Source organism: Glycine soja, chromosome 5, assembly GCF_004193775.1.
Source record: "Glycine soja cultivar W05 chromosome 5, ASM419377v2, whole genome shotgun sequence".
Classification (NCBI taxonomy): Eukaryota; Viridiplantae; Streptophyta; class Magnoliopsida; order Fabales; family Fabaceae; genus Glycine; species Glycine soja.
This window is the reverse complement of record NC_041006.1, coordinates 33947122-33961327: the sequence shown is the minus strand read 5'-3', so window position 1 is coordinate 33961327 and position 14206 is coordinate 33947122. Positions and strand designations below refer to the sequence as shown.

The window sequence follows — 14206 nt, the reverse complement described above, 5'->3', positions numbered from 1 at the left end:
TTGAGGAAGGGACAGAGGAGAATGAATAGATGTTTTCTTGATGCTTTAGTTTTTTTTTTTATGTCTTATTGAGACTTGTTTAGCTAACTAGCTTTTTGCTTATTTTGATTATGTGTCTTACTAGGACTTGCTAAGCTAATTATCTTTTAGTTGTTTTTAGCTTTTTTTATTGTTATACCGGGGAAGGGGCAGAGGAGAGTAGACATATTTTGTCTACAATTTAACTTTTGAGATAATATCATGTTAATGTTAATGTTTGTCCAGCTTATTTTTATTTGCATAATATATATATATATATATATATATAACATGTTTTCAGCTTTTTTCAATTTTCCGCTATCCGCGACAATATTGGTTCATATCAAATTACGGGGATATAAAATTTGATCGCCCAATTTTTTATTTATTTGGTTAACGACCACCTTTGAAATCTAGAAGTGTGGTTTGCTTGGCTGGCGCCTATTGTTTTTCTAAAATTTACAGCCAATCTTTTTATGTAGTAACTAAATATTAGGAAAACTGGGAAGGTTCGGGATCTGCTTGAAATTTTTTAATGTTGTGAACCCTTGTGTTTGGGTACCATTACGACGTTAAAGTATCTGCTGTTGGAATAAGAGCGTTAGGCTTTTCTTGTGCTTAGAGCATAGGTGAGGTGCAAAAGAGCGGTAAAAATATTTATTTGTTGCTCTGGTTCACTCCTTAGCAATGACTTCATTGAAGTGTATATTGTGGATTTTTGGTTTCTTGCTATTCTCGTGATAGATCATAGATTCATAGATTTGGCTTTGGGTGTTTAGCTTTTCTCAATTCTGTTGGATCTAGAACATTAATCTAGCACACATCAAGCAATGGAAACTTGAATCACACACACAAACTCACCAAGAAAAATGGAGAAGATGAGCAAGGAAGAGATGGAGGAAAAACAGAATAACCAAAATTGCGTATTTTGTGAAAACGGAAAAGCGTTTATCTCATAACAAATGCTCCCCTATATTGTGAAATTACACTTATTCCCCTACTTATACTGATAGACAGACAGAATTACCCTTCTCTAACAAATTCCAGAAGCATTTTCGCAATACATTAAGTTTAATTCGTAGTTGATGTAGCACATGTTTAAATTAGCATCTGTGATCCACTTCTGATCAAATTTTCATGTCAAGATGTACCAAAAAATAACTAAAAGTTGCTTCTTGATCCACGTTTGAGTTGTGTGGATGCAAATCCAAACACCCTAGTAGTTTATTCATCTATAGTTTTCTAATTCCATTTCTTTATTAAGTTACTCCTTGATTGTGGAACTTGTATGAAATAATTATGAGTTTGTTTGGCCAAACAAAAAGTGAACTATTTCATTTTAAATGATAGATTTAAGTGTAATAAGTTATGCACTTTAGGTTTTATTTTGTTTAATTAAAATAAAATATTGTTCTCAACAATTGGTGCTGACTTTTAATTTAATTTGATTGAAAAATAAATTACACTTTAATAATAGTATTACAACTATTTACCCGTGACATAAAAGAAATATTCACTCGTTGCCATTTATGAAGATACCTTCCCCTCTTTTGCGTCAAAAGTTACCCTTATAAAAATGGATATGAAGAGTGGATAAAGATTTAATGAAAGTTGATAATACTGAGGTAACTAGAGTGCGTTATACTCCAATTCTGAACTCTCTCCAAGGAGCCAAAACGTGACAAGTAAGGCAACAAATGTGTCTGATCTGTTTATCTTTATGCCATTGTCACTTACCTATTGGAACAAAGAGCATAAGGATAAAATGGAAAGGGATAATCATGCCCATATTTTCGTCTGTAAGGACCCTGGCACGTTAGGCCAAGATTCAATACTCCCGCTACTTGTGAGGCTCGTCCTTATTCGCCAGCAACTATGTGACCCCTATCTCCTTCCCAAGGCATTGATGCCCCTAATTAAACAAAATTAATACTAACTTTTAGTATTTGATAGTTACTTACAACTCACCCTTCAATACATGTAACACTTTACTTTATTTCCAAGATTTCCCAATTAGTCCCAAATTTCAAATAATTTTAAGTTTAATGAGTGTGTATCATCTGTGTTTTAATTTCTATATTATCAAGTAACTAGAGATAACGTTTTATATGATTTTTAAAATAATTATAATATTTGTAAAAAAGAAATAATTATTATAAGAATTAATAAATTTAACATACATAACAATTATTTATAATTGGATGTCAGTTTAAAAGGATGATTAAAAGTAACAAGAAATTCCATTTCATATGACTTTTAAGATTTTTATAACTGATAGTAGTAAAATAAAAGAGATGAAAAAAATAAAAGTAAAAATATTAACCTTAAAATAGTATTAGTGCATTTTTGTATTCACGTAAAGCAAACCCTCCCGTCACTTGTTTGTTTTCAATGAGAAAGTGTGTAAAAATTTGTTGGAATGATTTTCCAAACACACCGTTACTTGTCAGTGAAAATAAAAATACGAACCTTAAACTATTTACTTTTACCAACACGATGTCACCTCAATATTTTAGCATTTTATTTAGCGATAGAATGTCACACTGAATGAGAGTCTAACCAGTCTAAAAACAATCCCAATCCAGCGGTCTATTTAGCACTATAATTTTTCTAGTAAATTACTACTATTTCCACTTTAAAAAAAGAAAATCACTTGCCATACCAACGACCTAAACCAAAATTTGTCTTGATTTTGCATAGCAGAGGCACAGATATAGATTCTAGATTTAAGTAAATCTAGATAGATTCCCTGGTCCCACAGACTACAGATCCCAATGACTAGCATAAGGTTTGGATAGTATGTGGATCAATCCCCTCAGAGTGCACACTAGACTACATACACTATGTTACTTCACTGACTCCCAATGGTCAACCCCCCAAACCCCACTTCTGAATCTTAAAACCAGCAATTCTATTCTAGCTCCCCATTTCCAAATGGGTTTCACCTTCAGCACCATGACCCTCAACCTGGTCCTCCTAATGGCCATGGTTGCCACCAACATCCTCTCCCTCTACCACCTCTCCTCCACCCTCCAATCCCCCAAATCCCCCAAACCACCCCCACCAGTCCCCGACCAACTCCTCCACCAGCTCCACACCATACGCGCCACCATCAGTCACCTCACTCGCCTCCAGAACACCCACAACCCAGCACAAAAATCCACCATCCCCTCAGATCTACTCTTATACTCCCACCTCTCCCCAATAGCCTCTTCTTGCCACAACCACCCCGAACTCCTCCACAAGTACATGACTTACATTCCCTTCTCTCTCTGCCCCTCCGATTCTGACCTCGCCGAATCCCTAATCCTACGCGGTTGTCACCCCCTCCCCCGCCGCCGCTGCTTCTCCAAAACCCCGCAAAAACCCCCCGTTTCCCTTCCTGAAAACCCCTTCCCCTCCTCCCTCCCTGACAACGCCGTAATTTGGGACCATTACTCTTGCAAATCCTTCGATTGCTTGAACAAACAAAACCCCAACCTCGGTTTTGAACCTTCTCGGGATATTTCGAGGTTCAATTCGTATAAGACCGATTTGGATCTCCCGATCCAGCAGTTGTTACAGATCGCGGCGGCCGCGAAGTCGGCGCTGCGCCTCGGCCTCGACGTCGGCGGCGGCACCGGCTCCTTTGCCGCCTCGATGAGGCTCCGCAACGTGACCGTGGTGACCACGACCATGAACGTGGCGGTGCCGAACAGCGAGGCCGTCGCACTGCGGGGGCTCGTGCCGCTGCACGTGCCCCTGCAGCAGCGGCTGCCGCTGTTCGACGGCGTCGTGGATCTGGTGCGGTGCGGGCGCGCCGTGAACCGGTGGATTCCGTTGACGGTGATGGAGTTTCTGCTGCTGGATGTGGACAGGGTGCTGAGGGGCGGAGGGTACCTTTGGGTGGACCATTTTTTCAGCAAAGTGGTGGACCTTGAGAAGGTGTATGCGCCGTTGATTGGGAAATTAGGGTACAAGAAGGTGAAGTGGGCGACGGGGAATAAGACCGATGCCAGTGGCGTCAAGAATGGAGAAGTTTACTTGACTGCGTTGCTGCAGAAGCCTGTGTCCAGATGAAGGTGCTTACACGCAAAAAAGGTAGAGAATTTGCAACTTAATTAGGAAGTTAATTAGAATAGTTTAATTTCTATGCATTATCATTGAATCGGGAATTATCGTTGGTATGACTGATAAGGTAGATAGTGTAATAGTCAATGAACTTGTTATACATCGCGATTTTTGTGTGACTGAATAACAATAACAGTATAAAATGACTCTACAAATAGAATGTACTTTTTGATGTAATCGGTTTTTGTAATCATAAATAACCATATGTATTGGATGGTTTTTAATTGGTTGATAATTTAAATTTGTTTACATTTACAATGTATGAAAATTGAGTAAATAGATTAATGAATAGAATAATTGTGATTTTTTTGGTGTTATGTCTTTAAAATTAAAAAGTTTTGATCTTCCACTTCGTGCTTAGATGAATGTTTGTGATTGGATAAGTCTCGGTCTAAACAAGGTTGGAGTGAATTTTTTGACTCCTAATTTAATCTAAAGTTCATTGTTTGAATATTAGTTTAGTTGAATTTAATCTGAGGTTATTAATATGATGTACTGTTTGTGGAAAGGGGATTTTGGGATGCCACGTATTATTAATGTGTTGATGTTTACAATGTATCAAACTTGTGTCCTATTATAAATGGACTATAGAATTAGCTCCACCTCAAAGCTTGCTCTAAGAGGAGAGGATTGTCCAAGTTTAGAAAGAGTACTTTGGCTATATTTCTAGTTAATGTTGGACATCTTAACAAATCCTAATAATATTTGTGACTGTAATAGTTAAATTCATGTATTGTGCCTTTAATAATGTTTAAGGTTGGTCCTGGTTGGTGGAAGCACCAATTGATCTTCTCTTCTTTTATGTGTTTGGTGGGTCATTCTACCTTAAACATGGAACAATACTTGGGATCTGCCTTGTTTTGTCTAATTTGCTTGCTAGCTTTATTGCAGCCATGCCATAGATTGCATTGCATTTTAGAAACATTGGATTTTGATTGCAAAATGAAAAATTTATTTGAACTAAAGTCAACCAGTTGAACACAATTTGAGTGCACATTATTTTTTGTGGTGGGTAGTACTTCCAATCTGATAGGTTTTTATACTTCTGAGAGGTAGCTGTCTTATATTGTTGATGAGCATGAGCTATCAAGAGTTGGCTTATGAACAAAAAACAAGTTCCAGGTTCTGTCTTTCAGATGAAGGGATTTTTTAGGTAGTTGCCTTTCTATAAACTTGCTCTTGTCCTTATGGCATCAGAAGAGTTGACACAGTGGTTGTTTCTGAATTTCAAGTATCTTGAATAATCAACTTTTACACTTGAACCATTTACTATGAGCTCACTATTACAGAAGATTTAAGCTCCAATTAATACAAAAACGGATCCTTTTATAAATTAGTCTGACTTTCAGAGAGAATATATTTTCACTAAAAGTTTAGGTCATATATAATGCAGGACAAGGCCAACTAAATGACACTTGGAATATAATGAATGTGTCCAACACAAAATCTTAGTATTTTATAGATGAGGAGACACTTGATCTCTCCAAGTTTATATTCTCAGTAGGGAATCCTATTGCAAAGATGAAACTATTCTGCAATCTGCATAGAGTGGTAGCTGGCTTACACTTAAGGAATGAGATTGGTGAATTATCCTCATGCATAGAGATCTTTTATTGTTACCTGTGACGTTGTGTCCCTGAGTGGGAAGCTGCTAACAGTTGAAATATCATGAAAAACTAAACTTGGATGAAATGACCGAGTTACAATAGGGTGTCTACAGCCATGTGTGGGGGACAGGATAGTAGGGATCTGTAAATGACTGCGAGGGCAAAGTATATTGATCACTGATTCTAATACAGGTGGCATCAAAAGTTGTCTAATGTTCTGTAAAACAAACTTAAATGGGTTTAAATGTTAGTAAGTAGAGTGTGCTATGGCTTGATTTAAATGAAACTAGTAAATTTAGGAGATCATTTCTCTCTTTTTAATGTGTTAAAATTTTCTCAATTATTTCGGTTAGTAAATATTATGTTACTTTCAAGTTACATAGTTCTATTACTCTGCATTCTGCAAACCCCCCTTCTGTCTCTGATCTGTTTTTTTTCCGCACTATTTTGCACTTTGCAGTTTGATATATGCTATAAGGACAATAAGCAGGTCGGTGTATCCTGATTTCCTTGCTCATAGGTGTTTATGGGGTGCGTAATGAAGCAATTTTCATGCCCACTTTGATGGATCATAGAATCAACTCGTTGAAACAAAGATAGGAGGAAGTCAATGTCAGGTGTATATCCATGGGGACTTGGGGAAACTGGTGGAGGAAAATAGTTTTTGGTGATCGTTTTTTGTATCCTATTTGATTAAATTATGTTATTCCAGTTAATTGTTTTGAAATAAATTTAAGAAACGCCATTGCCTGGTTGGTTTTCATATAGTTCTTGCAGCGCTTGCCATTTATTTTGGTGGATCGTCCTGTTTCATTTGATAATTCATTTACGATTGTTGCAAAACTTTTGCATGAATATGAGTTCAACAAGAAAAACAAACAACTACGATCCAAGTTATTTCCACTTCGTAACTTATTAACAGCAAGCCACACTGGAGTGGGCTGCTTAGAAGAACCAAGAGGTTAGAAAATAAGTGATATAAAAAATAAGTTTGCCACGATGAGTAAATAAAAAAATACTATCATAAATAAATAACAGCAAAGTAAAATATGAGGTAGGGCTGAGTTTGCAATTGTGATAAATAAATATATAAAAATAGAAAATAAAATATAATGAGATTGAGAGGTGATAAATAATGTGATGGTAGATATTTATGTAGAAAAAGAAAATAAATTTTTAAAAGAAAATAAATTTTTTAATTTGGGTACTTTCTCGTGTCATGCAATCAATAAGAACACGTGGCACGCTGGTTGATTTTTCTTTCTCTTTCTTTGTAAATAAACTCGCCACTGGAATTGACTTCCCTGTAGCAACACCGTCACCGTGTCTTGCATGCCGACAACCGAAAAACACTAACAGCATGCTTGATTGTGCCTTCGTGGTTGGCAAAAATCACATAAAATACGTGAAAAAAACCGAAAGCACGTGATAGAGATTTGCTTCATTATGAACATCCAAAACTCCAAACACACACCAAGTGTATTGAAAGCTAAAAAACCAAACCTGAAATATAGTTATCTTTTGAGAAGGTGTCTAGTGTTTTGTTTGTCTTTATAAATCTACATTCTATCTATCTGTTTATGCAGTCTCGTCAAAGAAAGCTAGGAATTGTCGTGTCTTGTTGCTCTTTGTTGAGGTACACAATTCCATTTTCTATCTCAAATTCTTGCACATATATACTAACTGTTCATCAATTTATCCTCTTGCAACAGTTGTCTGTTTGATGTACTTGCATGCCCTTTTCTATATTGTTTACATGCTGAATTGCTAGTGGTAGCCTTTTGTTTTTCTTAAATTGTTTTTGTTTGGTCTTAAGTTTATTTCATAATTGTGTTTGTACTTTGACTTTTCATACCACCGACACCGTGTAATGTATTCTCTAGCCTTTTTTTTTTGTGCAAAATCATATTGGCTTAATTATAGTGGCTGAATTGTTAAATTCTAACAGGACTGCATGCACATGTTTGTGGGCCAAAAGAGGAGCCTCTATCTTAGATACACAGTAAAGTGGGTTGATTGGGACAAGTTCATTGTGCCTGTTTTTGTTTGGTCTTAAGTTCATTGCATCTTTTTGTTTTCATTGTTATACAATGAAAGGAAAAGAATAGATGCTAATTTGCAATTAGTTATAAATATTGATTCTGAATTTAAATATTACAGTGTAACTTGTTTTCTGAAACTTTTTGCATGACATTTTCAGGATGGAAGAGTTATATGTTCTTCAATACCAAGGTATGGAAAGGGAAAGGAAGCAGGAAACGAAGCAGACTACATTGTAGATGTTATCCTCAACCAGGTTCTGTAAAGATAATTGATGGTGAAACTTTAACTCTTGAATCTAACTACAGCAGCAGCCGTGAACACACTGGAGTGATGGGGCTTTTCTATCTATTGGTGGCAGAACAGCTTCCACACCAACACTTCAGACATACCTCTAGTTCTTCATTCTTTATGGTGGATATGGTGGATATAAATAGTATAGTTCATTGATCGATAACTAATAAAATGGTATAGTGAGGGTTAAAAGAAATAAAGATAATTTGAAATGATGTTTATTTTTTTTTGGCCGAATTTATAATGTTGTTTTATAATGTTGTTTCTATTAATTATTTTTAGGGTACAAATATTTTAATTTAAAGAAGAAAAAGAAAGTATTGCTAAATAATTAAAAGAGGGAGAAATATTAATTATTTGAATAATTTAAAAAATATGAATTTAAGAAAAATTTATTGTTATTAACTAAATTAATTAATTTTTGTTAATTTTGATAAATTAAATAGGTTTAAGGTTAGGGTTGGATAAATTAATTAATGAGATAAAAATTTCTGAAATTGATTCAAAATAATCATTTTGTTCCCATAAAGTCAAAGCCGTTTGAGATAAAAATTTTGACGATTAAAAACCATAAGTGTAAGCTGCTTCTTCCTCCTCTTCTCCCCTGTTCCCTTTACTTGGCGTCGGAACAAAACATCATCGACCCACTTGTTTTCATTGCATAACCTATGCATAAAGCCACCACAAATTCATCCAAAATAAAACTCAGTTTCAACTTGAACCAACAAAAAAAATAAAAAAATTATTAAAAACACAAAACACATTCATAATAAATCTAGGTCTAGGGTCAAAACCAAAAACCCCCAATCTCGTTGTTGGGGGGGTCGATTCAGATCTCGTCGGTGGCGGTATCGATCCAGATTTCGTCGATGGCGGCAGCGATCCAGATCTCATCAGCATGGGCGTTCGCGAAGCGCAACGGGCAACGAATTACAGATATGGAGTTTTCCATCCTTTCCTTTGCAATCCTTGGCCGTCACACAGGTTCGTGGATCTGCATCTTCAATAGGTTTAAGGTTAGGGTTTGGGGGAAATGGCAGTGGGGGTTTGGGATCGCAAAATTGGGGGTGGATGTGAGAGGAAGAACAAGGTGTATACGAGAGTTGGGGAAAGCTTGGGGTGGGGATGACGAACAACAAGGTGGGGTTTTGAGGATGTGGGAAGGTGAACTTTTGGATTGCTTTGATGATTTTCGCTCATCAACAACTTTGATAATTGTGTGGTAAGGTTTAATGGTGTTACGTGGAGGAGTAGAGGAAGTGGAAGTAGAAGAGGATGAGGAAGAAGATGCATACACTTATATATCCTCAATATTTTTTTTATCTTATTAATGACGTGAGTTTTAAATAATGAAATGATTATTTTGAATTAAATTAAAAAGATAAATGATAAAAAAACTTTGAAAGATAAAAGATTAAATTGAAAAAAAAAAGATAAAAATGAAATTGAACATTTGGCCAAATATAAATGGTGAGTAAAGTTGGTATATGCAGTAAAAAAAAAAAAGTTGGAAGATAAGTTCTATATTTTTTGTGATGTTTTTTTTTGTTGCTGAGTTGCGCATGTGTGCTGTTATGGGCTACAGCAAAACAAAACCAGCAAAGGGTCCCGTCATGGGGATAGGAAAGACTTTGTGGGAACGAAAAACTCTTCATTGATGAAATAATATTTTTGAAAATAATGGAAATATGTGGATACCTTTTCATATCACACATTCCCTCATGGGTATGAGTGGAACCATATTTGAATTTTTTTAAAGTAAGTTTTCTTTTTAAATTAAAAAATTATAATTTTGGAAAAATTAGTAAAACCCATTTGATATTTTACATAAAAAACATAAGGACAACAAAAACTCCATCAACATTTATCATTTCTCTTCTTAACAGATTATATATCGGTTTATCAAATATTGTATCTACATTTCCTTTTTCTCTTTGATTGTTTGCACCAATTTGAAAAATTAATATAATAATTAAATTTATTGGCAACTGATCTTTTCCAAGTTCAAATTTGGGGGACAGAAAAACCTCAAGTTTGAACTTTAAACTTACCTTCGTCGTTAAAAGATCATTGACTAGTTAGTGTTTGTATTAAATATGGATCAAAATACTTTTTCCCCGATCAATCCATGTTCCCTAAATACAAATTGCCACATCAATTAAATAATTCATATCACTTTTTCATTAGGTTTAACAGAGAATTATCACTGTTAATGTGCCGTTTTCTGGATCATTGTTTGTTTTTCCCATACACGTTCTTCCTAGCTAGCAATCTTCTTTCTAAGTCAACACTTATCTTCTTATAGTACCCTTGCCTTTCCTCTACCTCTTTCTTCCTTTCTTTTCTCGTAGGTACCTTTCCCTTTGTTCCGCCTCTTTCTTTTTTACGTGCTTGTTAATCATTGTCGCCTCTCTTAAGGATTCCTATTTTCCACATTGATCGTTGTATATATAGCACTGCTGAAGTTGAAATTAGATTTTATTGGGTGTCACTACAAGCAAATGGACATGATTCCCTATTGGTTTGAACTTTGAAAGGCTCTTTTGTTTTTTTGGTATAGTGATACTCTTTTTTTTTTTTTTTGTGATGAGTATAGTGATACTATGTATAGCTTTTACACGACTTTTGTATATCCTTTCATTAATATATATTATCTTATGTTTGTCTTTCCAAAAAAAAAAACTTGCGTAAAACATTATTTCCACTTTCTGAATAATATTTGCTACAGCCCTTCTAAAAACAATGTGCGTTTATTTATTCATTCATTACGAGAAACCTTTTGTTGAATCTTTAAATTATTTACAATTTTAAGAACATTCAATTATTTCAACATATCTATCATATTATAGAAGATATCTACTATGATCTGTAAAAAGTAAAACGATAAATATTTTAAGACAGATGGAAAACGCTGTTTCGTCGTATCTCTATAACACGTCATGCATGACTTGAAATTCCAATACACGTTATAGAGAAAAATAAACAAAAAAATATACAAGTGTGATTATTATATAGATAAAGTCCAAACTTAGGATTTCGTTTGAACAATGAGCATGTGTACTTTCCATTCGCTATGATCTGTAAAAAGTAAAACGATCAATATTTTAAGACAGATGGAAAACGCTGTTTCATCGTATCTCTATAACACGTCATGCATGACTTGAAATTCCAATACACTTTATAGAGAAAAATAAACAGAAAAATATACATGTGTGATTATTATATAGATAAAGTCCAAACTTAGGATTTCGTTTGAACAATGAGCATTTGTACTTTCGATTCGCTGTTACATCATTTACACGTGTCTCAAATCCAAACAATTTCAATGACGAACAAAAACACGAAATGAATCCAAAGTGTGAAAAGCCTGAGCCTGAAAATTCTCTCTCGTGAAGGTGTTTTTGGCTATAAATGATTAAATCCACTTTGAACCTGTACCATGTCTCTCGTTAAACAAGGCATTTCAATTATCGTGTCTTCTTGGCTCTCTGTTTAGGGTACGAACCTACCCATCTCCTTTTCCTCCATACTCTCTTTTTCCCTTAATTGCTTTTGTTTGAACTTTATATCATAATTGTGTTCATACGTTGACTTTTCATACTTTTTCATCAAGTTTGTATACATAGTTTGTTTGGTTGAAAGGGAATCTCCGTTTATGTTCTCGTAATAATGAATTTTGTTGTGCAAACTATGTTTGGCTTAATTATAGTGTCAGAGTTGTTGGATTCTTAGAGGACTATGAGCAGTTTTTCTCTACATCTGATTTTTTATTTAGATAATTTTTTATTGCATAATTATACTGTCTTGTATGTGAATTTTCTTTACAATCTGCATCTGTTTGATGTGTTTTATAGTCAATGGCTAGTTATGATAAAGATTTTGTTGACAGATCGACATGGATTTCTTTTTTCCATTGGCAATACTTGTGATGATATTAGGCACACCATACTCTAGTGCTTCTGGAAAGAGTGAAAGTAATGTGAAAACAGCTGTTTTTCTGTCTCCTAAGTTTGAACTTGGACCGGGATCGGTTGCAAATAAATATGATTATGATATTGATTTTCCAAGAGGTCATATAGCACTTAAGAGTTTCAATGCAGAGGTAGTTGATGAAGCAGGGAACCCTGTGCCTCTTCATGAAACTTATCTCCACCACTGGGTTGTTGGAAGATACTATCAACCTAAATATGTGACGACACACACAAACTATGATGGACATAGGATACTTCACAACTCTGACCATATATTTGTGAGGAACAGCGGCATATGCCAGAGAGATATTCTAGGACAATACTATGGCCTTGGATCTGAAACACGAGGAACAGCTACGGATGTTCCTGATCCTTTTGGGATAGTTGTAGGTGATCATGCAGAAATTCCTGAAGGGTATGAGGAGAAGTGGCTGGTTAATATCCACGCCATTGATACACGCGGTGTAGTGGATAAGATGGGGTGCACTGAGTGTAGGTGTGACCTTTACAATGTTACAAAGGATGAATATGGGGAGTTTCTAAGGCCAGATTATAAAGGAGGTTTGAAATGTTGCTATGATCAAACACAGTGCAGGCTGAGGGAAGGCTTTGAGGGCCCTAAGAGGAGCCTCTACCTAAGATACACTGTAAAGTGGGTTGAGTGGGACAAGTTTATAGTGCCTGTAAAGATTTATATACTTGATGTCACTGATACTTTAAAAATATCAGATGATTCTGGTGAAATGATCCCTGAGCATGATTGCCGGGTAAGTGAATTCATCAAGAAACATGTAGATTGTCCCAATTTCAATTTAACTCCAAAACATATTTCTAGTCCATTACTTTGTTGGGTACGTATGTATAACTGACTAACAGAGAATTCTTTGTTATAGGTTGAGTATGAAGTTGAATATTGCAGCACTGGCCAAAAGAATGGTAATGGCTGTCTTGATGGGAAGAGAACAAGCCTCCCAATACAAAAGGGTGGTTATGTCATATATGGGGTTGCTCATCAGCATTCAGGTGGCACTGGATCAACTCTATATGGACAGGTGATGTTTAATATAACAGCCATTCTTAAATATTTTGGTATGAGTATTACATTTTCAATCTTTTGGGTTATGACTTTATAAAAAAAAACTATGCTGAAAATTGAGGATCACAAGTTTAATTTACAAGAATATGCTGAAAATTGCAATTTATTAGTAGTTGCACTTGCATGATTACATCTTTTTTTCCTTTCATAAAAGGAAAAAAAATGAAAATTTGCAGTTACTAATAAAAATTAATTCAGAATTTGAATATCTGAAACTTTGCATGACCTTTTTCAGGATGGAAGGGTTATATGTTCCTCAATACCGAGTTATGGAAAGGGAAAGGAAGCAGGAAATGAAGCAGACTACATTGTAGGAATGAGCACATGTTATCCTCGACCAGGTTCTGTAAAGATAATTGATGGTGAGACTTTAACTCTAGAATCTAACTATAGCAGCAGCCGTGAGCACACTGGAGTGATGGGGCTTTTCTATCTATTGGTGGCAGAACAGCTTCCAGACCAACACTTCAGACATACCTCTCGTTCTTCATTCTTTATGAATATAAATAGTATATTTCATTGATAGATAACTAGTGAAATGCTAATATATTTGGAGTGTCATCGATGGTATCAAAGTATGTATGACGGTCAAAAGAAATATAATGACAGAACTTAGAAGTATAATTGGAAAAATATACTTCTCTTGTCGGCGGCAATAGACAACAAAGGTAAAAGCCGGCGAAGAGCATATTTCCAAGTTTGAGGATTGTTGAAATGGGGTCATAAGTCATTTGTCTTGGTGAGAGTTTGTACTGTTGTCTTAAACCAGTCTTATATCATTTTATCATCTTAATTGAAGTAATGAACCCACAATATGGAGGGATCGTTACTTCAACTAGTCCCATGTTCTTTAAATGCATTTCTTATTTGGCCATGTGTTATGTAATATGTTTGTTGTACATAAAGTAATTTTATATCTTTGAAGTTCCTTTTTTATATTATATGGATGATTTGGTTCATAATTCTCCTAATTATATTGTTCAATTAGAATTTTATTATTATTCACCATGTACGAGGAGACTAAATGCCTTGTTTGACCATGAATCTTACCGAAATAAATTAAGACTATA

At 35.1% G+C, this 14206-nt stretch overlaps 2 protein-coding genes and 1 pseudogene across 2 annotated transcripts; all 3 read left to right on the top strand.

Annotated features, from left to right (window-relative positions):
• The first annotated feature begins 2829 nt into the window (after window positions 1-2829).
• Window positions 2830-6525, top strand: LOC114412647. Its single transcript, XM_028376615.1, has 2 exons — window positions 2830-4097; window positions 6194-6525. The coding sequence occupies exon 1, from the start codon at window positions 2953-2955 to the stop codon at window positions 4075-4077; it is 1125 nt and encodes a 374-aa protein (XP_028232416.1). The 5' UTR covers window positions 2830-2952; the 3' UTR covers window positions 4078-4097; window positions 6194-6525.
• On the top strand, window positions 4709-8359 carry LOC114411332 (annotated as a pseudogene).
• A 3042-nt stretch (window positions 8360-11401) lies between these two features.
• On the top strand, window positions 11402-14098 carry LOC114412645. The gene is made up of 4 exons (XM_028376614.1): window positions 11402-11566; window positions 11959-12807; window positions 12934-13092; window positions 13372-14098. Exons 2-4 carry the CDS (start codon window positions 11965-11967, stop codon window positions 13657-13659), a joined length of 1290 nt encoding a protein of 429 aa, XP_028232415.1. The 5' UTR covers window positions 11402-11566; window positions 11959-11964; the 3' UTR covers window positions 13660-14098.
• Window positions 14099-14206: the final 108 nt, after the last annotated feature.